The sequence below is a fragment of the Coregonus lavaretus genome (genome assembly GCF_964263955.1).
Source record: "Coregonus lavaretus genome assembly, chromosome: 28".
In the NCBI taxonomy this organism is placed as follows: domain Eukaryota; kingdom Metazoa; phylum Chordata; class Actinopteri; order Salmoniformes; family Salmonidae; genus Coregonus; species Coregonus lavaretus.
In genome coordinates, this window is record NC_140015.1 from 41,778,565 (window position 1) to 41,803,564 (window position 25,000).

Sequence of the window (25,000 nt, forward strand, 5' to 3'; positions counted from 1 at the left end):
AATGCCTCTCTGTAGAGAACGGACCAGGTCTAATGCCTCTCTGTAGAGAACGGACCAGGTCTAATACCTCTCTGTAGAGAACGGACCAGGTCTAATACCTCTCTGTAGAGAACGGACCAGGTCTAATACCTCTCTGTAGAGAACGGACCAGGTCTAATACCTCTCTGTAGAGAACGGACCAGGTCTAATACCTCTCTGTAGAGAACGGACCAGGTCTAATGCCTCTCTGTAGAGAACGGACCAGGTCTAATGCCTCTCTGTAGAGAACGGACCAGGTCTAATGCCTCTCTGTAGAGAACGGACCAGGTCTAATACCTCTCTGTAGAGAACGGACCAGGTCTAATGCCTCTCTGTAGAGAACGGACCAGGTCTAATGCCTCTCTGTAGAGAACGGACCAGGTCTAATGCCTCTCTGTAGAGAACGGACCAGGTCTAATGCCTCTCTGTAGAGAACGGACCAGGTCTAATGCCTCTCTGTAGAGAACGGACCAGGTCTAATGCCTCTCTGTAGAGAACGGACCAGGTCTAATACCTCTCTGTAGAGAACGGACCAGGTCTAATACCTCTCTGTAGAGAACGGACCAGGTCTAATACCTCTCTGTAGAGAACGGACCAGGTCTAATACCTCTCTGTAGAGAACGGACCAGGTCTAATACCTCTCTGTAGAGAACGGACCAGGTCTAATACCTCTCTGTAGAGAACGGACCAGGTCTAATACCTCTCTGTAGAGAACGGACCAGGTCTAATGCCTCTCTGTAGAGAACGGACCAGGTCTAATGCCTCTCTGTAGAGAACGGACCAGGTCTAATGCCTCTCTGTAGAGAACGGACCAGGTCTAATGCCTCTCTGTAGAGAACGGACCAGGTCTAATGCCTCTCTGTAGAGAACGGACCAGGTCTAATGCCTCTCTGTAGAGAACGGACCAGGTCTAATACCTCTCTGTAGAGAACGGACCAGGTCTAATACCTCTCTGTAGAGAACGGACCAGGTCTAATACCTCTCTGTAGAGAACGGACCAGGTCTAATACCTCTCTGTAGAGAACGGACCAGGTCTAATACCTCTCTGTAGAGAACGGACCAGGTCTAATGCCTCTCTGTAGAGAACGGACCAGGTCTAATACCTCTCTGTAGAGAACGGACCAGGTCTAATACCTCTCTGTAGAGAACGGACCAGGTCTAATGCCTCTCTGTAGAGAACGGACCAGGTCTAATGCCTCTCTGTAGAGAACGGACCAGGTCTAATGCCTCTCTGTAGAGAACGGACCAGGTCTAATGCCTCTCTGTAGAGAACGGACCAGGTCTAATACCTCTCTGTAGAGAACGGACCAGGTCTAATACCTCTCTGTAGAGAACGGACCAGATCTAATACCTCTCTGTAGAGAACGGACCAGGTCTAATACCTCTCTGTAGAGAACGGACCAGGTCTAATACCTCTCTGTAGAGAACGGACCAGGTCTAATACCTCTCTGTAGAGAACGGACCAGGTCTAATACCTCTCTGTAGAGAACGGACCAGGTCTAATACCTCTCTGTAGAGAACGGACCAGGTCTAATACCTCTCTGTAGAGAACGGACCAGGTCTAATACCTCTCTGTAGAGAACGGACCAGGTCTAATACCTCTCTGTAGAGAACGGACCAGGTCTAATACCTCTCTGTAGAGAACGGACCAGGTCTAATACCTCTCTGTAGAGAACGGACCAGGTCTAATACCTCTCTGTAGAGAACGGACCAGGTCTAATACCTCTCTGTAGAGAACGGACCAGGTCCAATACCTCTCTGTAGAGAACGGACCAGGTCCAATACCTCTCTGTAGAGAACGGACCAGGTCCAATACCTCTCTGTAGAGAACGGACCAGGTCCAATACCTCTCTGTAGAGAACGGACCAGGTCCAATACCTCTCTGTAGAGAACGGACCAGGTCCAATACCTCTCTGTAGAGAACGGACCAGGTCCAATACCTCTCTGTAGAGAACGGACCAGGTCCAATACCTCTCTGTAGAGAACGGACCAGGTCCAATACCTCTCTGTAGAGAACGGACCAGGTCCAATACCTCTCTGTAGAGAACGGACCAGGTCCAATACCTCTCTGTAGAGAACGGACCAGGTCCAATACCTCTCTGTAGAGAACGGACCAGGTCCAATACCTCTCTGTAGAGAACGGACCAGGTCTAATACCTCTCTGTAGAGAACGGACCAGGTCTAATACCTCTCTGTAGAGAACGGACCAGGTCTAATACCTCTCTGTAGAGAACGGACCAGGTCTAATACCTCTCTGTAGAGAACGGACCAGGTCTAATACCTCTCTGTAGAGAACGGACCAGGTCTAATACCTCTCTGTAGAGAACGGACCAGGTCTAATACCTCTCTGTAGAGAACGGACCAGGTCTAATACCTCTCTGTAGAGAACGGACCAGGTCTAATACCTCTCTGTAGAGACCGGACCAGGTCTAATACCTCTCTGTAGAGAACGGACCAGGTCTAATACCTCTCTGTAGAGAACGGACCAGGTCTAATACCTCTCTGTAGAGAACGGACCAGGTCTAATACCTCTCTGTAGAGAACGGACCAGGTCTAATACCTCTCTGTAGAGGTGGGGTTATATAGTCGAGAGAACATACAGGAAAAAGGAATATACTGAAATGCTGACGAAGGCTGTCACCAAAACCAGTCCGTTTGCTTTGACCTCTGCTGATTAAAGGGGCAATCCGCAGTAGAAACAATAACAAAGCGAAATCCCCGCCACTGTTCCAGTAAAAACCCTGAGCAATGGGGCTGGAGAAATATAACCACTCTCAAATTCATAGACAGAGCTATGTATGTAAGGACTGACCATCCATGAGATCAAAATGATAGTTTAAACCATGTTACTATACAGGGTTTGTTTACATTTATGTTGTTTACAAACATTGGAGGTAAACAAGCTTATTTTCTGGGTTCTGATGGGGTACGACAGTTGAACTAAGCTCATGAGGCATTTAGAAGTTATATTCTTCAAGAATCAACGGGTATATGTATCAATAATCTATGAGTCCAAAAAAGAATGTAGCAACTGCAGATTGGCCTTTTAAAAGACTAGGACAGTGAGCACAGGTTTCCCCCTTTCTTCCACTATATGCCTTTTGAACCCGGCACCCTTTCTGTTACTGTAAACTGTTGAGTTGAGCACGGCAATGCCTAGAGAACATACTGCCAGTCCTAATACCCAGGGGGACAGAGGACACTATCTACTGTTGTAGTGGTGGGGGACAGAGGACACTATCTACTGTTGTAGTGGTGGGGGACAGAGGACACTATCTACTGTTGTAGTGGTGGGGGACTGAGGACACTATCTACTGTTGTAGTGGTGGGGGACAGAGGACACTATCTACTGTTGTAGTGGTGGGGGACAGAGGACACTATCTACTGTTGTAGTGGTGGGGGACAGAGAACACTATCTACTGTTGTAGTGGTGGGGGACAGAGGACACTATCTACTGTTGTAGTGGTGGGGGACAGAGGACACTATCTACTGTTGTAGTGGTGGGGGACGGAGGACACTATCTACTGTTGTAGTGGTGGGGGACAGAGGACACTATCTACTGTTGTAGTGGTGGGGGACAGAGGACACTATCTACTGTTGTAGTGGTGGGGGACAGAGGACACTATCTACTGTTGTAGTGGTGGGGGACAGAGGACACTATCTACTGTTGTAGTGGTGGGGGACTGAGGACACTATCTACTGTTGTAGTGGTGGGGGACAGAGAACACTATCTACTGTTGTAGTGGTGGGGGACAGAGGACACTATCTACTGTTGTAGTGGTGGGGGACAGAGGACACTATCTACTGTTGTAGTGGTGGGGGACAGAGAACACTATCTACTGTTGTAGTGGTGGGGGACAGAGGACACTATCTACTGTTGTAGTGGTGGGGGACAGAGGACACTATCTACTGTTGTAGTGGTGGGGGACAGAGGACACTATCTACTGTTGTAGTGGTGGGGGACAGAGGACACTATCTACTGTTGTAGTGGTGGGGGACAGAGGACACTATCTACTGTTGTAGTGGTGGGGGACAGAGGACACTATCTACTGTTGTAGTGGTGGGGGACAGAGGACACTATCTACTGTTGTAGTGGTGGGGGACAGAGGACACTATATACTGCATCACCTGTGATTAATTAAAGCCCCACTTTGTGATATCCACAGCCGGGTTCGATCATATAACTTAATGACACTCGCTAAAGTCCCAATTCAATTAAAGACACTGGCTATGTCCCAATTATTTATCCTTTCTCCCAAAGTGTTCACTTCCTTTTATCACTGGTTTGAAAGGAAATGACTGGTATAAGAAATATGGTGGAAAATCTCACTAGCCGATGTCTCCACCAATACAATGCTTTTATATATTATACCCATCAGTGGAGGCTGGTGAGGAGGACATCTCATAGTAATGACTGGAATAGAAGGAATGGAATGTTACCAAACCATAGATGGGGTAAAGAGGTCAATGGAACACAGGATGCTGTGACGCTGTCACTGGGGCACAGTCAACAAATCTGATCTAACAAGGTGGATATTCGTAAAATCCGTATTCATGTATTGTAACAGGCCCACAATGTGATTTACTTCATCACTACTTGTATTTGTGAGAGGTATTGACATGTTGAAAGCACAGAGCTGTCTTGTTTAAACGATTAGCCCATGCATACCCCACAAGATATGCCACCAGAGGTCTCTTCACAGTCCCCAAGTCCAGAACAGACTATGGGATGCGTACAGTACTACATAGAGCCATGACTACATGGAACTCTATTCCACATCAGGTAACTGATGCAAGCAGTAGAATCAGATTTAAACAAATAAAAATACACCTTATGGAACAGCGGGGACTGTGAAGCAACACAAACATAGGCACAGACACATGCATACACACACACGATAACATACGTAAATAATATAATATAATAATATAATACGTACTATACACACACGTACACATGGATGTTGTGTTGTAGATATGTGGTAGTGGAGTAGGGGCCTGAGGGCACACACTTAATGTGTTGTGAATTCTGTAATGAATGTATTGTAATGGTTTTAAAATTGTATAACTGCCTTAATTTTTGCCGGACCCCAGGAAGAGTAGCTGCTGCCTTGGCAGGAACTAACGGGGTTCCATAATAAATACAAATAAAAATGTAGTTACTAAAGTCTGATTTGGATATATTTGTCTGTTTTTGCTGCATAACATTTAGAAGTTGTCCCTTTTTCAGGTTTAGAAGTAACTGCTAAATGCTAACTTGTGTTTGTTTAAGTTGGTCCTGTAGCATAGCTAGCATACAGAAATGGGTGGTGATAGTCTGTTGTTGTTAACTGTAATGCAGTTGATTGGTGATGATGACATGAACATATTGTATATTGGGGTTGACATCCATACGAGCATTATAACTCAACATAGTGTGAAATACACATGCTATACAAACAATGGCCTAACTGTAGGTTAATTTTGCTGGGGGGACAATGAGGAGATTTGGGATCTTTTTCCCATACATTTCCATGACCTTTCCATCGTTTGGATATATTGACCTCTTCACCACAGCTACAGCTACAGTGGGTAAAAAAAGTATTTAGTCAGCCACCAATTGTGCAAGTTCTCCCACTTAAAAAGATGAGAGAGGCCTGTAATTTTCATCATAGGTACACGTCAACTATGACAGACAAAATGAGAAAAAAAATTCCAGAAAATCACATTGTAGGATTTTTTATGAATTTATTTGCAAATTATGGTGGAAAATAAGTATTTGGTCAATAACAAAAGTTTCTCAATACTTTGTTATATACCCTTTGTTGGCAATGACACAGGTCAAACGTTTTCTGTAAGTCTTCACAAGGTTTTCACACACTGTTGCTGGTATTTTGGCCCATTCCTCCATGCAGATCTCCTCTAGAGCAGTGATGTTTTGGGGCTGTCGCTGGGCAACACAGACTTTCAACTCCCTCCAAAGATTTTCTATGGGGTTGAGATCTGGAGACTCCAGGACCTTGAAATGCTTCTTACGAAGCCAATCCTTCATTGCCCGGGCGGTGTGTTTGGGATCATTGTCATGCTGAAAGACCCAGCCACGTTTCATCTTCAATGCCCTTGCTGATGGAAGGAGGTTTTCACTCAAAATCTCACGATACATGGCCCCATTCATTCTTTCCTTTACACGGATCAGTCGTCCTGGTCCCTTTGCAGAAAAACAGCCCCAAAGTATGATGTTTTCACTCCCATGCTTCACAGTAGGTATGGTGTTCTTTGGATGCAACTCAGCATTCTTTGTCCTCCAAACACGACGAGTTGAGTTTTTACCAAAAAGTTATATTTTGGTTTCATCTGACCATATGACATTCTCCCAATCCTCTTCTGGATGCACTCTAGCAAACTTCAGACGGGCCTGGACATGTACTGGCTTAAGCAGGGGGACACGTCTAGCACTGCAGGATTTGAGTCCCTGGCTGCGTAGTGTGTTACTGATGGTAGGCTTTGTTACTTTGGTCCCAGCTCTCTGCAGGTCATTCACTAGGTCCCCCCGTGTGGTTCTGGGATTTTTGCTCACCGTTCTTGTGATCATTTTGACCCCACGGGGTGAGATCTTGCGTGGAGCCCCAGATCGAGGGAGATTATCAGTGGTCTTGTATGTCTTCCATTTCCTAATAATTGCTCCCACAGTTGATTTCTTCAAACCAAGCTGCTTACCTATTGCAGATTCAGTCTTCCCAGCCTGGTGCAGGTCTACAATTTTGTTTCTGGTGTCCTTTGACAGCTCTTTGGTCTTGGCCATAGTGGAGTTTGGAGTGTGACTGTTTGAGGTTGTGGACAGGTGTCTTTTATACTGATAACAAGTTCAAACAGGTGCCATTAATACAGGTAACGAGTGGAGGACAGAGGAGCCTCTTAAAGAAGAAGTTACAGGTCTGTGAGAGCCAGAAATCTTGCTTGTTTGTAGGTGACCAAATACTTATTTTCCACCATAATTTGCAAATAAATTCATAAAAAATCCTACAATGTGATTTTCTGGATTTTCTTTTCTCAATTTGTCTGTCATAGTTGACGTGTACCTATGATGAAAATTACAGGCCTCTCTCATCTTTTTAAGTGGGAGAACTTGCACAATTGGTGGCTGACTAAATACTTTTTTCCCCCACTGTATGTGTCTGATCCAGTTCCATTGTCCTCTTCACCACAGCTATGTGTCTGATCCAGTTCCATTGACCTCTTCACCACAGCTATGTGTCTGATCCAGTTCCATTGACCTCTTCACCACAGCTATGTGTCTGATCCAGTTTCATTGACCTCTTCACCACAGCTATGTGTCTGATCCAGTTCCATTGTCCTCTTCACCACAGCTATGTGTCTGATCCAGTTCCATTGACCTCTTCACCACAGCTATGTGTCTGATCCAGTTCCATTGACCTCTTCACCACAGCTATGTGTCTGATCCAGTTCCATTGACCTCTTCACCACAGCTATGTGTCTGATCCAGTTTCATTGACCTCTTCACCACAGCTATGTGTCTGATCCAGTTCCATCCCATTACCCCTGAAGCATTATCAGCACAGCAGGCAGGTAGTAAGTACAGTAAGCAGGAAATCAGCTTAGTCAGGAGAGAAGCTACATCTCTCTAAACATATGAGAGCGTCGCTCACACACACAACTTGGAGAGTTCCTCTCTCCCTCCCTCTATCATACACACACAGGGAGATAACTTGGAGAGTTCCTCTCTCCCTCCCTCTATCATACACACAGGGAGATAACTTGGAGAGTTCCTCTCTCCCTCCCTCTATCATACACACAGGGAGATAACTTGGAGAGTTCCTCTCTCCCTCCCTCTATCATACACACACAGGGAGATAACTTGGAGAGTTCCTCTCTCCCTCCCTCTATCATACACACACAGGGAGATAACTTGGAGAGTTCCTCTCTCCCTCCCTCTATCATACACACACAGGGAGATAACTTGGAGAGTTCCTCTCTCCCTCCCTCTATCATACACACACAGGGAGATAACTTGGAGAGTTCCTCTCTCCCTCCCTCTATCATACACACACAGGGAGATAACTTGGAGAGTTCCTCTCTCCCTCCCTCTATCATACACACACAGGGAGATAACTTGGAGAGTTCCTCTCTCCCTCCCTCTATCATACACACACAGGGAGATAACTTGGAGAGTTCCTCTCTCCCTCCCTCTATCATACACACACAGGGAGATAACTTGGAGAGTTCCTCTCTCCCTCCCTCTATCATACACACACAGGGAGATAACTTGGAGAGTTCCTCTCTCCCTCCCTCTATCATACACACACAGGGAGATAACTTGGAGAGTTCCTCTCTCCCTCCCTCTATCATACACACACAGGGAGATAACTTGGAGAGTTCCTCTCTCCCTCCCTCTATCATACACACACAGGGAGATAACTTGGAGAGTTCCTCTCTCCCTCCCTCTATCATACACACACAGGGAGATAACTTGGAGAGTTCCAGGGTATAGCCTTTGGTCCTATAGCCGGTACTAACACGCCTGATACAACTGATCAACCAAGACCTGGATTAGTTGAATTAGTGTGTTAGTGCTGGGCTGGAACAAAAACCTGCCCTGCACATCCTGTAGCTCTCCAGGACCTGCAGCAGGCTGACCCCTGGTCTAAACTAGACGTTTAAACAGCAGCAGGCTGACCCCTGGTCTAAACTAGACGTTTAAACGGGAGGTCATGTGTGGACAACAGCGCATGTGAGCAGACGTGCTCCATATCTTTTCCAACCTCTCCGCTAAAAACCACTCCAAATTCGCTCCACTCATTAAAATCACAATTTAACCAACACCCATCTATTTTTGTGACCACCTGGTTTTAAAAAGTATCGAAACCCAAACCATATGGATTTGAATGAAGAGTATTTGAATAAACATGAAAAGGTGAAGGTAAGAAGCGAACATAATTTCAAATAGAACTATTTGTCATATTAAACAGCATATAAACACTCTAAGTAGGTCAAGAGCCATACAGGGAGTCGAAGAAGGAAGACAATTAATTATTTAAGCTATATTATTATTTCAAGGTTATAGCCTACAAAGAAATACATTGTGAAGCATTAGCGAGTGCGACACACTAGGCTGGTAGGACATAAAGGGCTCACCATATAGGGTACTAGGGGGTAAATAAGAACAATGTCTAATTGCTGACACAAAAAAGCAACGTTTTGAGAAAAAAAATTGGTATGTGAATGAAGATCATGCTTAAACTATAAAGGGAAAATAAATGGCTACTGTTTACACTTGAGTTATTTCATGAAATGTTTTTAGGAAAGGGCCGTCTAGTTGTCTTATTTTAATTATTTAAATAAAATATCTGACCATTAATATCCGCACTGAGGAGATTTTATGTAAAGTCCCTCTTTTTAACTCACCTGCACATTCATTTTCTTTGTTCTTTCTTTGTTGTACCTTTTCCATACAACCCATTATGTACAATTGCACTAAATATTATTTGAATAATGCAAGATTTTAAATCTCAGTAGTCTTTAAAATGGGTTTTCAATAGTTGTTTTTAATTCATAAAAAAAAAATATTCATTGGAATATAATATTGGAATGGAATATAACTAATAACATTGGAATAACATTTAATAACAATAACTTAACTAATAAATTCAGTGTAACAATGATGTGTCAACTCTCTTATGCTCTGCTATTGCACGATTCTAATTTGTACATAGATCATAAATAAAGCTATCTCCAGTAAAAATTGGAGCACAATGAGTCCACTTCCTTCACTGCTCACACCTAATCCAGTCCCCACCTCCTGCACTGCTCACACCTAATCCAGTCCCCACCTGTGACTGAAAACAGGGGGAGAGATGCCAACTGAAAAGCTCTCTCAAACACGTAGCTAGCCATCTAGCTATATGACAGAAAAGGCCGTGTAAAATAGCTAAGGCAAGTTGCCCCCAACACACTCATCCAACATATTACTACTATACCAAAAAAGTATCTACATTTTTCTCTAAAAAATGTGGATTATTTATCTTAAGGCTTTCCTAACTGGATATAAAAAATTAATAAAAATTATAGATCTAACTTCATTGTATTATATCTACGACTTTTTTTTTTAAATTTCAAAACATTTCATCAACTTACCGCAAAATCATTTTTTGTTGAAATATCTCCAAAAGTTGTGGTGACTCAGAGGAATTTCTTTGTTGAGCAAGAGCAATGTCAGCCAGGGAAAGTGTTGGGGAAATAATTGTGACATCTTGTGGTCTTAATGTGAATTACAGGTGGGGGGAGGGGCCAGTTACCCATTTACGTTTACATTTAAGTCATTTAGCAGACTCTCTTATCCAGAGCGACTTACAAATTAGGATAGCCAGTGGGACAACCACCCTTTTTATTAATGGGGGGGTGGGGTAGGGGGTAGAAGGATTACTGTTATACTATTCCAGGTATTCCTTAAAGAGGTAGGGTTTCAAGTGTCTCCGGAAGCTGGTGAGTGACTCCGCTGTCCTGGCGTCGTGAGGGAGCTTGTTCCACCATTGGGGTGCCAGCGCAGCGAACAGTTTTGACTGGGCTGAGCGGGAACTATGCTTCCACAGAGGTAGGGGAGCCAGCAGGCCAGAGGTGGATGAACGCAGTGCCCTCGTTTGGGTGTAGGGACTGATCAGAGCCTGAAGGTACGGAGGTGCCGTTCCCCTCACAGCTCTGTAGGCAAGCACCATGGTTTTGTAGTAGATGCGAGCTTCAACTGGAAGCCAGTGGAGTGTGCGGAGGAGCGGCGTGACATGAGAGAACTTGGGAAGGTTGAACACCAGACGGGCTACAGCGTTCTGGATGAGTTGTAGGGGTTTAATGGCACAGGCAGGGAGCCCAGCCAACAGCGAGTTGCAGTAATCCAGACGGGAGATGACAAGTGCCTGGATTAGGACCTGTGCCGCTTTCTGTGTAAGGTAGGGTCGTACTCTGCGAATGTTGTAGAGCATGAACCTGCAGGATCGGATCACCGCCTTGATGTTAGCGGAGAACGACAGGGTGTTGTCCAGGGTCACCAGGGGGCTAGTTACCCCCTAGTACCCTAAACAACATTTCCTTGTATTAAATCATTATAGTCTATAAATGGTGCATATAGGCTGTGACTTACTTAGAATTAAATACAAATGAAATGAAAAATGACTTATTAGTGCCTTTGAATTTATTTTTTAATTTGGCCAGTCTGTAGCTTCAGGATCATGCGGGCCAGCAGCGGAGAACACCCTCTCCACCCCTCCACCCCACTGGGGATGCTGAACACCCTCTCCACCCCTCCACCCCACTGGGGATGCTGAACACCCTCTCCACCCCTCCAGAGCCACTGGGGATGCTGAACACCCTCTCCACCCCTCCAGGGCCACTGGGGATGCTGAACACCCTCTCCACCCCTCCACCCCTCTGGGGATGCTAAACACCCTCTCCACCCCTCCACCCCTCTGGGGATGCTGAACACCCTCTCCACCCCTCCACCCCTCTGGGGATGCTAAACACCCTCTCCACCCCTCCACCCCACTGGGGATGCTAAACACCCTCTCCACCCCTCCACCCCACTGGGGATGCTGAACACCCTCTCCACCCCTCCACCCCTCTGGGGATGCTAAACACCCTCTCCACCCCTCCACCCCACTGGGGATGCTGAACACCCTCTCCACCCCTCCACCCCACTGGGGATGCTGAACACCCTCTCCACCCCTCCACCCCTCTGGGGATGCTGAACACCCTCTCCACCCCTCCACCCCTCTGGGGATGCTGAACACCCTCTCCACCCCTCCACCCCTCTGGGGATGCTAAACACCCTCTCCACCCCTCCACCCCACTGGGGATGCTGAACACCCTCTCCACCCCTCCACCCCTCTGGGGATGCTGAACACCCTCTCCACCCCTCCACCCCACTGGGGATGCTGAACACCCTCTCCACCCCTCCACCCCACTGGGGATGCTAAACACCCTCTCCACCCCTCCACCCCACTGGGGATGCTGAACACCCTCTCCACCCCTCCAGAGCCACTGGGGATGCTGAACACCCTCTCCACCCCTCCACCCCTCTGGGGATGCTGAACACCCTCTCCACCCCTCCAGAGCCACTGGGGATGCTGAACACCCTCTCCGCCCCTCCACCCCTCTGGGGATGCTGAACACCCTCTCCACCCCTCCAGAGCCACTGGGGATGCTGAACACCCTCTCCACCCCTCCACCCCACTGGGGATGCTGAACACCCTCTCCACCCCTCCAGAGCCACTGGGGATGCTGAACACCCTCTCCGCCCCTCCACCCCACTGGGGATGCTGAACACCCTCTCCACCCCTCCACCCCACTGGGGATGCTGAACACCCTCTCCACCCCTCCAGAGCCACTGGGGATGCTGAACACCCTCTCCACCCCTCCACCCCACTGGGGATGCTGAACACCCTCTCCACCCCTCCAGAGCCACTGGGGATGCTGAACACCCTCTCCACCCCTCCAGAGCCACTGGGGATGCTGAACACCCTCTCCGCCCCTCCAGATGCTGAACACCCTCTCCACCCCTCCAGAACCTCTGGGGATGCTGAACACCCTCTCCGCCCCTCCAGATGCTGAACACCCTCTCCACCCCTCCAGAACCTCTGGGGATGCTGAACACCCTCTCCACCCCTCCAGAACCTCTGGGGATGCTGAACACCCTCTCCGCCCCTCCAGATGCTGAACACCCTCTCCACCCCTCCAGGGCCACTGGGGATGCTGAACACCCTTTTGGCCACTCTTGCCAGGCTGGGCAGGGATGCAGTTGTTTTTATTTATTTTGTCTATAGGTGGGCCTGAAGGCTTTTAGGCAAAATAATCCAATAAAAACAATAAGCGCCTTGAACATGGGAATATGCCAGGTCCAAAACCAACGATAGCCTATTGTATAGATATAGAACGAAATGAAGGAAACGTTTAAGAGATCCGATTTTTAGTTTATATAAATACTTAACTAAGTGTGTCATTGTAGCATTTATCTACCCACCTCGTTCCTTTCTGTTAGCGTGTGCACGTAGTTAGTACACCATCATGCTTTCGGGGATACGTGTCTTTTCAGATTCCACAATGATTATTTAGTTGTGGACATTACATCACCACACTCCCTCTCTTGCTCCTCATCTTTGTAAGTCACCTTGATTTAGCACCCGTTTGTTTTATCAGTTTCTATATGAAAATATTTAGCGAACTCCATGACAGCTGCTAAAACAAAGGGCTATAGCAGCACACAAGTAGACTACAAATGCATGCTGGGCCGGGAACGCCCTCGCTACTGGAGAGAAATTGGAGGGGCGAGAAGGACGACACCGATGCTCGAGCCTTTGGGAATCTCACGCCGGGCTCCAGCCAAATTGCGCACTCTCCGCTCCACTCACAGACTCTGTCCAAGGGTGAAACGCTTTGAATGGACAATCTGACAGTGCTCTGAATTTACAAACACCCAGAGCGCACTCTGAGCGCAATCTGGCACTCCAGAGTGAATTTATGAACACACATAATTACAAAATCATTTGTAGACTGCAAATTGACCACAGATATAATATTGGCCTAAAACATAATCATTTCAAATCTTGTGATCACGTATCTCTATTACGAGTGGGAATACTTGGGAACAGATTTCCAAAATTAAAATCAATTGGAGCTGATTTCCTGGTGTTTTTTTATAGTATTTTATGTCCAATAATAAACTTTTTTTTTAAACGCGGGGGGCCAAATAAAAGCACCCTGGGGCCACCTGTTGGGGAACACTGCACTAATCCATGCAAGTGCATGAACAGGGAGTCCTCTAAGATGAATGTGATGAAACATAAGCTAAGGCCCAGACAATACATTGTTACCTGTCTACAGTCACGTGTTTCCTCTATCACTTCATGATCTGGGACATTGGTTCTTATACTTTAAATGTCTGATAAGGTTAAGAGCCGTAACATGTAAGTTTGTTTTTAAATGTTTTAGAGATTTATAGAGACGTCTGTCTGCTATACACCTCCTGCTGTCTAAATATGAACGACTTCCTGATTGACTTCAGATTGCTCCGTGCTGCGGCTTAACACCTCCTGCTGTCTAAATATGAACGACTTCCTGATTGACTTCAGATTGCTCTGTGATGCTGAACTGTTTTTGTGCTTCTTGTCATTCTGTCAGTCCCTTGATTTATAGTACAGTATAAAATTCAATAAGATGACTGTGTGCAGTAAATCAGCTGCTGGGTCGAACATGTAGAATCGTCAAGAAAATGTATACAAAGTGGTGGCCAATGTTCGGTGGTCAGAGGCAATAGGACGGACATCCGCTGCCAATTACAGTTGGCGCCGCCAATTTTCTCTTTAAGAGACAACATGAGTCAGATATTAATACATAACTTTATTAGTTCACAAAAGGGGTTTTCAAATGGTTATAAAATAGGGCATAATCTTTACTGGACATCTAGAACTGTACAAACAAACAAACAGCAGGAGACAGTGAGGCAGCATCCCACATTCCCTACATAGTGCACTACTTTTGATCAGAGCACTACATAGGGAATAGGGTGGATTTCAGACGCATCCTAAATCATCCAGTGATCGAGGCAGTGCTTCAAAACAACTGAGGATTGAAAGAAAAACAACTCTTTCTAAATAATGTGAGAAATGTATGGGGTAAAAAAACTAGTTGATTTGCTGATTCCAAAATGGGTTTTGAGTCAATTCTAAATCTGAATGACCACATCACAAAGAATAAACCAGGGGGTCCGATCTAACCCTACATGTGCAGGTTTTTGTTCCAACCCAACAGTAACAACTAATTCAACTAATCAAGGTCTTTATTATATAAACGCAATCAATTATTGTTATTATAATTTAAGACCGATTAGTTGAATCAGGTGTGTTAGCGCTTGGCTGGAACAAAAGCCTATACTTCCAGCAGGTTGCCTGATGACTCAAACTGAATTATTCCGCTGCTCTATGTTCGCTACATACTTCAGTCTGATTCTGCCATCATTGAAGTCGTTTGCGGTGACGTCAAAATGAGGGGGTGTTGTACAAAACAACAACAGGTCCTCAGCGATTGGATCATCTCTAACCAATCAGAGTATCAAAGCCAATGACAAATTCTCAAAACGCTGCTATAGCCACGTGTGTCCTGGCTTGACACATCAGTTTCTGGGACCAATCAGACGGTCTAGAATGGATTTCCATTCTACAAATCGTCGGGGAAATACTCTGATCCAGACTCATTGTGGAGAAGAAACTAACGTCTGTGGGCGAGGCGTAGCGTTTGGCCGGAGCAAGGAGTCTGGGTAACCAGGCAATACAGCAGGCCTTATGTAGAGAAGATTAGTCATCCCTGTTTAAAATTATTCAGCCGGGTTGCCAGGTCTGTCTCTGCACAAGCCAGATTTCTCTGTGGTTGTCACAACAAACATATCTGGCAACCTGGCTAGCAATGACTGACACACCAACAAATTCAAACAGACCATCTGTTTCCCCAAACGGCTATTCCCAATATAATGCCCTACCTTTGACCAGAGCCCACCCTGTCTGAATACTGTCCTTCAGATCTATACATCAGGGAAACAGAGTATAGATTTTTACTTTGATTATTCATCCACATAGGACACTGTTTAGAAGGATTGGCAATGTATAGGTTTCTATAGTAGGAGGTCAGAGTGCAAAACATCTTGAGAAAAAATAAATAGACTGTCCCAAATGGCACCATATATATGAATGAGAGAGAGAGAGAGAGAGAGAGAGAGAGAGAGAGAGAGAGAGAGAGAGAGAGAGAGAGAGAGAGAGAGAGAGAGAGAGAGAGAGAGAGACAGAGACAGAGACAGAGACAGAGACAGAGACAGAGACAGAGACAGAGACAGAGACAGAGACAGAGACAGAGACAGAGACAGAGACAGAGACAGAGACAGAGACAGAGGACGAGAGAGAGAGAGAGAGAGAGAGAGAGAGAGAGAGAGAGAGAGAGAGAGAGAGAAGAGAGAGAGAGAGAGAGAGAGAGGAGAGAGAGAGAGAGAGAGAGAGAGAGAGAGAGAGAGAGAGAGAGAGAGAGAGAGAGAGAGAGAGAGAGAGAGAGAGAGAGAGACAGAGAGAGACAGAGAGAGAGAGAGAGAGAGAGAGAGAGAGACAGAGAGAGAGAGAGAGAGAGAAATTGCACTGTATAGGGAATAGGGTGCCATTTGGGACAGAAGCAGTGTTCTTTGTAGGTTCCCCAACATTACTATACGGGCAGTAGTTTATAATGACGAGGGTCCAGAGTAGGCTTGACCGATATACCGTATACCGGGGTATTTCAAAATACCGACGGTATGATTTTCAATTACCGTAAAATGTTTTTTTACGGTAATAGCGTCATTTGTGTGCACTTCCGGTAGTACCGTATACCTCAGTATGTACAGAAATGGTATGAAGGTATGAAAATCTGGATAGCGTCTAACCCTAGCCCAGAGGTTTCCCTGGTTTGGTTATGTCAGGAAAAACGCCTGTCCCGGTACATGCTGTATAGACTGTCAAAATGACCTTCATTTCAATAACACTACGAACGCTGCAGACCTCACACACCCCACCTAGTGGACGCAGACAATCACTGCAGTCCAACTGTTAACCGGAGTGATCCAATGAAAAACAATCAATTCTATTCATTTCAATTCAATTCCTTCATTCTAATTCCATGTTGTGAAACCTCCGCAAAGTACAAAATATACCTGCAGTCTGAACTCATAGACTTAATTTAATTGGAAATGACATAACAGAAGACATGAACAAGGTTTGGTGTGTGTAGCCCACCAGCCTCTCCCAGTCGTCTACAGACTACCAGAAAACAGGTTTAGAATAAATAACAGCTTCCTTCCTTCCTTCCTTCCTTTCTTCCTTCTTCTCCTTCTTTCTCTCCTTCTTTCCCACAGTGCAAAACAGATGTATCAACAGGTTTAACGTGTTGCGTCAGGGAGAGACTTGATTGAATGGATAAAGTAATCCTTCTACCCCCTCCCCCCTTTACTCCAACCCCCCCCCCAAAAAAAAAAAAAAAAAAAAAAAACATTGTAAAGTGGTTATCCCACTGGCTATAAGGTGAATGCACCAATTTGTAAGTCGCTCTGGATAAGAGCGTCTGCTAAATGACGTAAATGTAAATGTAATTGAAGGGCCAGACCGTGAATGCCAACAGGTATAATGCATTATAGTGCATCTATATAAGCCCTTATAATGCTTTATAAACTCATAACGTCTTTCTATAAGGCAACTTATCAACGGACTCAAAACGGCTGATAGTAACAAGTCAGGATCATTATAAAATGATAGAAAGACAAGATCATCTTACAAGTCTTATGAAGCATTATGACTGCCTTATGATGCATTATAGCCTGGTGGAGCAGGCAGGGAGAGAGACGCTGTAGTTGTTATGCTGTTATGGTGAAAGTCAGAGGGACTGCAGCGGTGATTGACAGGGAGCCCTGACCTTTAACCCCAGGAGTTTCAGAATGCATAGATGGGGTTCTCACAAGTAACTAGGCAACAGGTGACCAATGTAGTCTCTTGGTCGTGTGTGTGTGTGTGTGTGTGTGTGTGTGTGTGTGTGTGTGTGATAATAATAATAATAATAATAATAATAATAATAATAATAATAATAATAGTGTGTGTGTATCATGTCTGAGCCAGTTGCATTTCCTCCAGCCCGTGCTTCCCCAGGTGGTAGCGAGCCAAGTCCTTCCGAGTCACCAGACCCACAACCTTTGGAGAGAAGACAACCACAGGTTTCCACTGACATCACACCCACAGGTTCCACTGACATCACACCCACAGGTTCCACTGACATCACACCCACAGGTTCCACAGACATCACACCCACAGGTTTCCACTGACATCACACCCACAGGTTCCACTGACATCACACCCACAGGTTCCACTGACATCACACCCACAGGTTCCACTGACATCACACCCACAGGTTCCACTGACATCAGTCTACGTATTTTAACCCTAGTTGTTATTGTCTTATCTTTGCTGTTTTCACTTTCTTTTTCTGTACAGCATCCTTCGTTTTTTCTAAAGGTGTTTTAAAATTGAACAGAGCGGCTGCGGATCCCACTTTTTCGGTATCTTTAGGACACCACATTAAAAAGACCCGGTGCTTCCCGAAGCTTCTGCGCTACTCAGGCGAATGGTGCCCGTTTAATAACGTTAGATCAAGCTGAATCAATGTCTGCAAGATCCCGTAATGATCACAGTATTCTATAGAACACAACCCAATATAATATAATATAATAGCATAGTATGTTACTGGAAGACAAACACCACCAGCATTTCCCTCTCATGGGGCCGCGCCTCAAGGCAAAATACACAGGTAGGTAGGCTATGCTACAGCTAACACCATCTGCTCTACAATACACAGGTAGGTAGGCTATGCTACAGCTAACACCATCTGCTCTACAATACACAGGTAGGTAGGCTATGCTACAGCTAACACCATCTGCTCTACAATACACAGGTAGGTAGGCTATGCTACAGCTAACACCATCTGCTCTACAATACACAGGTAGGTAGGCTATGCTACAGCTAACACCATCTGCTCTACAATACACAGGTAGGTAGGCTATGCTACAGCTAACACCATCTGCTCTACAATACACAGGTAGGTAGGCTATGCTACAGCTAACACCATCTGCTCTACAATACACAGGTAGGTAGGCTATGGTAAACACTGTATGCTACTTCAAATCAAAACTGTATAACTCAAGACCTAAATGCATATCCCCATGAAACTGACTGTATATATCTCGAGAAGACCTAAATGCATATCCCCATGAAACTGACTGTATATCTCGAGAAGACCTAAATGCATATCCCCATGAAACTGACTGTATATCTCGAGAAGACCTAAATGCATATCCCCATGAAACTGACTGTATATCTCGAGAAGACCTAAATGCATATCCCCATGAAACTGACTGTATATATCTCGAGAAGACCTAAATGCATATCCCCATGAAACTGACTGTATATATCTCGAGAAGACCTAAATGCATATCCCCATGAAACTGACTGTATATCTCGAGAAGACCTAAATGCATATCCCCATGAAACTGACTGTATATCTCGAGAAGACCTAAATGCATATCCCCATGAAACTGACCGAATGGTTACTATGCTGCATGGATGTAGAACTTGAACAATGATCATTCCCGATTGAATGCTGGTGGTGTTTCAGTCTTCCAGTAAAGTTATACTATGCTATTATATTGGGTTGTGTTCTGTAGAATACTGTGATCATTATGTGATCTGGCAGACATTGATTCAGCTTGATCTAACGTTGTTAAACAGCACCGTTATCCTGTGTCGCCTGTTCTCTACTCCTAAAGTGGAGCGTATGCACAGAACGTGATCTACACATGCTCAGAAGCCTCAGGAAGCTCGGGATCTTTTAATGCAGCGGACTAAAGATCCCGAAAAGTCAGATCTGCAGCCACAGCCTAATTGAATGTATTATTATTAGAGAACAAGGACTGGTCCCATACACACCAGCTTATATACTCTCACATGCATACACACACAGTAACTCACCCTGTTCTCATTGTCCACCACCACCAGGTGTCTGAGACCCAGAGCTCTGAACAGCTTAAACACACGAGGAAGAGACGTCTCCTGGGAGGAGGGGGGGGGGAGGGGGGGGAGGGGAGAGAGAGAGGGGTGATGATGAAAAGTGTGTACTCTGTGTGTGTGTGCGTGTGTGTGGTGCCTTCAGAAAGTATTCACACCCCTTGACGTTTTCCACATTTTGTTGTGTTACAGTTTTAAAAAAGGACTAAATTCAGATTTTTGGTCACTGGCCTACACACAATACCCCATAATGTCAAAGTGGAATTATGTTTAGTAATTTGTACATATAATTACAAATGAAGAGCTGAAATGTCTTGAGTCAATAAGTATTCAACCCCTTTGTTATGGCAAGCCTAAATAAGTTCAGGAGTAAACATTTGCTTAACAAGTCACATAATAACTTGCATGGACTCACTCTGTGTGCAATAATAGTGTTTAACATGATTTTTCAATGACTACCTCATCTCTGTACCTCACACATACAATTATCTGTAAGGTCCCTCAATGAAGGCACGACAAAGTCTATTCCCCCTCAGGAGACTGAAAAGATTTGGCATGGGTCCTCAGATCCTCAAAATTATACAGCTGCACCATCGAGAGCATCCTGACTGGTTGCATCACCGCCTGGTATGGCAACTGCTCGGCCTCCGACCGCAAGGCACTACAGAGGGTAGTGCGTACGGCCCAGTACATCACTGGGGCCAAGCTTCCTGCCATCCAGGACCTCTATACCAGGCGGTGTCAGAGGAAGGCCCTCAAAATTGTCAAAGACTTTTGGACCAAGTCTAGGTCCAAAAGGCTTCTCAACAGCTTCTACCCCCAAGCCATAAGACTCCTAAACAGCTAAATCATGGCTACCCAGACTATTTGCACTGCCCCCCCCACCCCCACCCCATCTTTTTACGCTGCTGCTACTCTGTTAATTATTTATGCAGTCACTTTAACTCTGCCCACATGTACATATTACCTCAATTACCTCGACTAGCCGGTGCCCCCCGCACATTGGCTCTGCACCGGTACCCCCCTGTATATATAGCCTCCCTACTGTTATTTTACTTCTGCTCTTTTTTTCTCAACACTTTTTTGTTGTTGTTTTATTTTACTTTTTTATTAAGAAATAAATGCACTGTTGGTTAAGGGCTTGTAAGTAAGCATTTCACTGTAATGTCTACATCTGTTGTATTCGGCGCATGTGGCAAATGAAATTTGATTCATATGAGAGAGAGAGAGGGAGATAGATAATGATGATGAGAAGGGCATCTTTTGGTAGATAAAAAAAGAAGAAGCAGACATTGAATATCCCTTTGAGCATGGTGAAGTTATTAATTACACTTTGGATGGTGTATCAATACACCCAGTCACTACAAAGATACAGGCGTCCTTCCTAACTCAGTTGCCGGAGAGGAAGGAAACCGCTCAGGGATTTCACCAAGAGGCCAATGGTGACGTTAAAACAGTTACAGAGTTTAATGGCTGTGATAGGAGAAAACTGAGGATGGATCAACAACATTGTAGTTACTCCACAATACTAACCTAATGGTTGCAAACATGCATCTTGTTTGCAACAAGGCACTACAGTAATACTGCAAAAAATATGGCAAAGCAATTCACTTTTTGTCCTGAATACAAAGGTGTTATGTTTGGGGCAAATCCAATACAACACATTACTCAGTACCACTCTCCATATTTTCAAGCACAGTGGTGGCTGCATCATGTTAAGGGTATGCTTGTAATCATTAAGGACTGGGGAGTTTTTCGAGGATAAGAAAATTAATGGAATGGAGCTATGCACAGGCAAAATCCTAGAGGAAAACCTGGTTCAGTCTGGGAAATGAATTCACCTTTCAGCAGGCCAATAACCTAAAACACAAGGCAAAATCTACACTAGAGTTGCTTACCAAGAAGACAGTGAATGTTCCTGAGCGGCCGAGTTACAGTTTTAACTTAAATCGGATTGAAAATCTAAGGCAAGATCTGAAAATGGTTGTTTAGCAATGATCAACAACCAATTTGACAGAGCTTGAAGAATGTTGAAAATTATAAAATGGGCAAATGTTGCACAATCCAGGTGGGGAAAGCTCTTAGAGACTTACCCAGAAAGACTCACAGCTGTAATCGCTGCCAAAGGTGCTTCTACAAAGTATTGACTCAAGGGGTCTGAATACTTACGTAAATTAGATATTTCTGTATTTCATTTTCCAAAAAAAATCTAACATTTCCAAAAACATGTTTTCACCTTGTCATAATGAGGTATTGTGTCTAGATGGGTGCAAGGGGTATGAATCCTTTCTGAAGGCCCTGTATCTACCTGTGGTACGGTGTAGGGTGTAGGGTTCATGAACTCTGTAAGGTCCATCATGCACTCCCTCTCATCCTGTGATACGTGGATACTCTGGATAGGGGGGAAGCGAGGGTAGGCATCCCTAAAGTCCTTCAGCTGTAGCTTTCTCTGGGTCAACCTGGATCGAGCCAGCTCTACAAACACCTGGGGAGAGACAGAGACAGAGAGAAGGAGAGAAGGAGAGAAGGAGAGAGAGAGAGAGAGATTAGTACAGAGACAGACAGGACAGACAGGGACAGAGACAGACAGGGACAGACAGGGACAGACAGGGACAGGACAGACAGTGACCTTGTGTTTGAGCAGAACGATGATCTGAGAACGAAGGATGAGTCCACAGATCTTCCCCGGCTGAGGAGAGGATGAAGAGATGAATGAAAGAGAAGAGAGAAAGCAGGGATGAATAAGTCATAGACAGTTCAGAGAGAAATCAACTTTCTCAGCCAATTATAAGACAATAATGGTCTTCAGGCGGAGCTTTCCATACATCGTCGCTAGCGGCGACCGGCACGACGACAGGGAAGCCGTTGTGATTGGTGGAGGTGTTGCTAAGGACGTCCACGATGGTGCCAACTTTTTCTATACGTTTAAAACAGGTGACTGGAGCACTCATCACCTCCCTGAGAGAGACGAAGGATGAAGAGAGGGCCAGATAGATAGATTGGGAGAGAGAGAGAGAGAGAGAGAGAGAGAGAGAGAGAGAGAGAGAGAGAGAGAGAGAGAGAGAGAGAGAGAGAGAGAGGAGAGAGAGAGAGAGAGAGAGAGAGAGAGAGAGAGAGAGAGATGGGAGGAGAGAGAGAGATGGAAGGAGAGAGAGAGAGAGAGAGATGGAAGGAGAGAGAGCGAGAGAGCGCGCGAGATGGGAGAGAGAGAGAAAGAGCGAGAGAGCGCGCGAGATGGGAGAGAGAGAGAGAGAAAGAGAGAGAAAGAGAGAGAGAGACAGACAGACAGCGAGCGCGAGATGGGAGAGAGAGAGAGAGAGAGAGATGGGAGAGAGAGAGATAGAGATGGAAGGACAGAGCGAGAGAGATGGAAGGAGAGAGCGTGAGATGGGAGAGAGAGCGAAAGAGAGAGAGAGAGAGAGAGAAAGAGAGAGAGAGAGAGAGAGAGACAGAGACAGAGAGAGAGATGGAAGGAGAGAGAGAAGAGGAAGAGAGTGGTGAGGTCAGAGGGCAAGATCAACTGGTAGTGAAACGGGCTCATCGGCCAGTAAGCTAATAGGAGAAGGGCTTACTTAGCAGTCGGCCAATGAGAGAGGGGCTTACCTGGCTGTTAGCCAGTGGGAGGTGGCGGGGGCCTCCCAGTGTAGGAAGGGAACACTCTGTAGCTTGATGTGGATGTCATACAGACCCTAAGAAACAAACAGATGGATTACTAAACACACAGACTGAACCTCATAACGCCAAACGGTCAACTGAGACTCAGCGCTTACGTTGCCACGAGCAGCACCACAGATATTGAGATGAGCGTGATGCAAGACTGTGCATGTGCACAGGAGTGCTTCAGGCTGCTACAACGTGGTAGCTACGTCACCAAGACAACGGAGAAGTTTAGCCCCATCCTCCAACGCACTTCATTGACGGGGATATTGCTGTTAACGCAATCCGCAGATGCTACATCCATTTTTGGATTTCTAGATTAATAATAAATGCCTAATTGGTTGTTGAAGAAAATAACTTGCATCATGACCTTATATCAATTGAATTGTTGAACCCCATCAGAAGACAAACGATAAGCTAGTCTAACATCTGTAAACATAAACACTGTACAGCCTCTACATGGGGTTAAAACTATCATGTTGATACAGAGAGGGGGAAAAGTATTGGATCCCCTGCTGATTTTGTACGTTTGCCCACTGACAAAGACATGATCAGTCTATAATTTTTATGGTAGGTTTATTTGAACAGTGAGAGACAGAATAACAACAACAAAATCCAGAAAAACTCATGTCAAAAATGTTATAAATTGATTTGCATTTTAATGAGGGAAATAAGTATTTGACCCCTCTGCAAAACATGATTTATTACTTGGTGGCAAAACCCTTGTTGGCAATCACAGAGGTCAGACGTTTCTTGTAGTTGGCCACCAGGTTTGCACACATCTCAGGAGGGATTTTGTCCCACTCCTCTTTGCAGATCTTCTCCAAGTCATTAAGGTTTCGAGGCTGACATTTGTCAACTTAAACCTTCAGCTCCCTCCACAGATTTTCTATGGGATTAAGGTCTGGAGACTGGCTAGGCCACTCCAGGACCTTAATGTGCCTCTTCTTGAGCCACTCCTTTGTTGCCTTGGCTGTGTGTTTTGGGTCATTGTCAAACTGGAATACCCATCCACGACGCATTTTCAATGCCCTGGCTGAGGGAAGGAGGTTCTCACCCAAGATTTGACGGTACATGGCCCCGTCCATCGTCCCTTTGATGCGGTGAAGTTGTCCTGTCCCCTTAGCAGAAAAACACCCCCAAAGCATAATGTTTCCACCTCCATGTTTGACGGTGGGGATGGTGTTCTTGGGGTCATAGGCAGCATTCCTCCTCCTCCAAACACGGCGAGTTGAGTTGATGCCAAAGAGCTCGATTTTGGTCTCATCTGACCACAACACTTTTACCCAGTTCTCCTCTGAATCATTCAGATGTTCATTGGCAAACTTCAGACGGGCCTGTATATGTGCTTTCTTGAGCAGGGGGACCTTGCGGGCGCTGCAGGATTTCAGTCCTTCACGGCGTAGTGTGTTACCAATTGTGTTCTTGGTGACTATGGTCCCAGCTGCCTGGAGATCATTGACAAGATCCTCCCGTGTAGTTCTGGGCTGATTCCTCACCGTTCATGATCATTGCAACTCCACGAGGTGAGATCTTGCATGGAGGCCCAGGCCGAGGGAGATTGACAGTTATTTTGTTTCTTCCATTTGCGAAAAATTGCACAAACTGTTGTCACCTTCTCACCAAGCTGCTTGGCGATGGACTTGTAGCCCATTCCAGCCTTGTGTAGGTCTACAATCTTGTCTCTGACATCCTTGGAGAGCTCTTTGGTCTTGGCCATGGTGGAG

The 25,000-nt window shown here is 45.5% G+C and overlaps 2 protein-coding genes across 2 annotated transcripts in view; both read right to left on the bottom strand.

Moving 5' to 3' along the window:
- The window catches only part of LOC311103669 (rho GDP-dissociation inhibitor 2-like), an 84,479-nt gene extending 64,815 nt beyond the window's left edge, over window positions 1-19,664 (bottom strand). Inside the window, exon 1 of the mRNA XM_084145282.1 lies at window positions 19,581-19,664. The gene's annotated coding sequence lies outside the window, so the exon portion shown is untranslated. The remainder of the gene's footprint in view (window positions 1-19,580) is intronic.
- Window positions 17,110-25,000, bottom strand: part of LOC311103673 (H(+)/Cl(-) exchange transporter 7-like) — a 31,917-nt gene continuing 24,026 nt past the window's right edge. The window contains exons 20-25 of the mRNA XM_084145290.1: window positions 23,220-23,305; window positions 22,442-22,574; window positions 22,246-22,305; window positions 21,925-22,101; window positions 19,581-19,661; window positions 17,110-17,750 (exon numbers count right to left, since the gene is read on the bottom strand). Of these exons, the coding sequence (XP_084001416.1) occupies window positions 17,664-17,750; window positions 19,581-19,661; window positions 21,925-22,101; window positions 22,246-22,305; window positions 22,442-22,574; window positions 23,220-23,305 (624 nt within the window). The 3' untranslated portion in view covers window positions 17,110-17,663. The remainder of the gene's footprint in view (window positions 17,751-19,580; window positions 19,662-21,924; window positions 22,102-22,245; window positions 22,306-22,441; window positions 22,575-23,219; window positions 23,306-25,000) is intronic.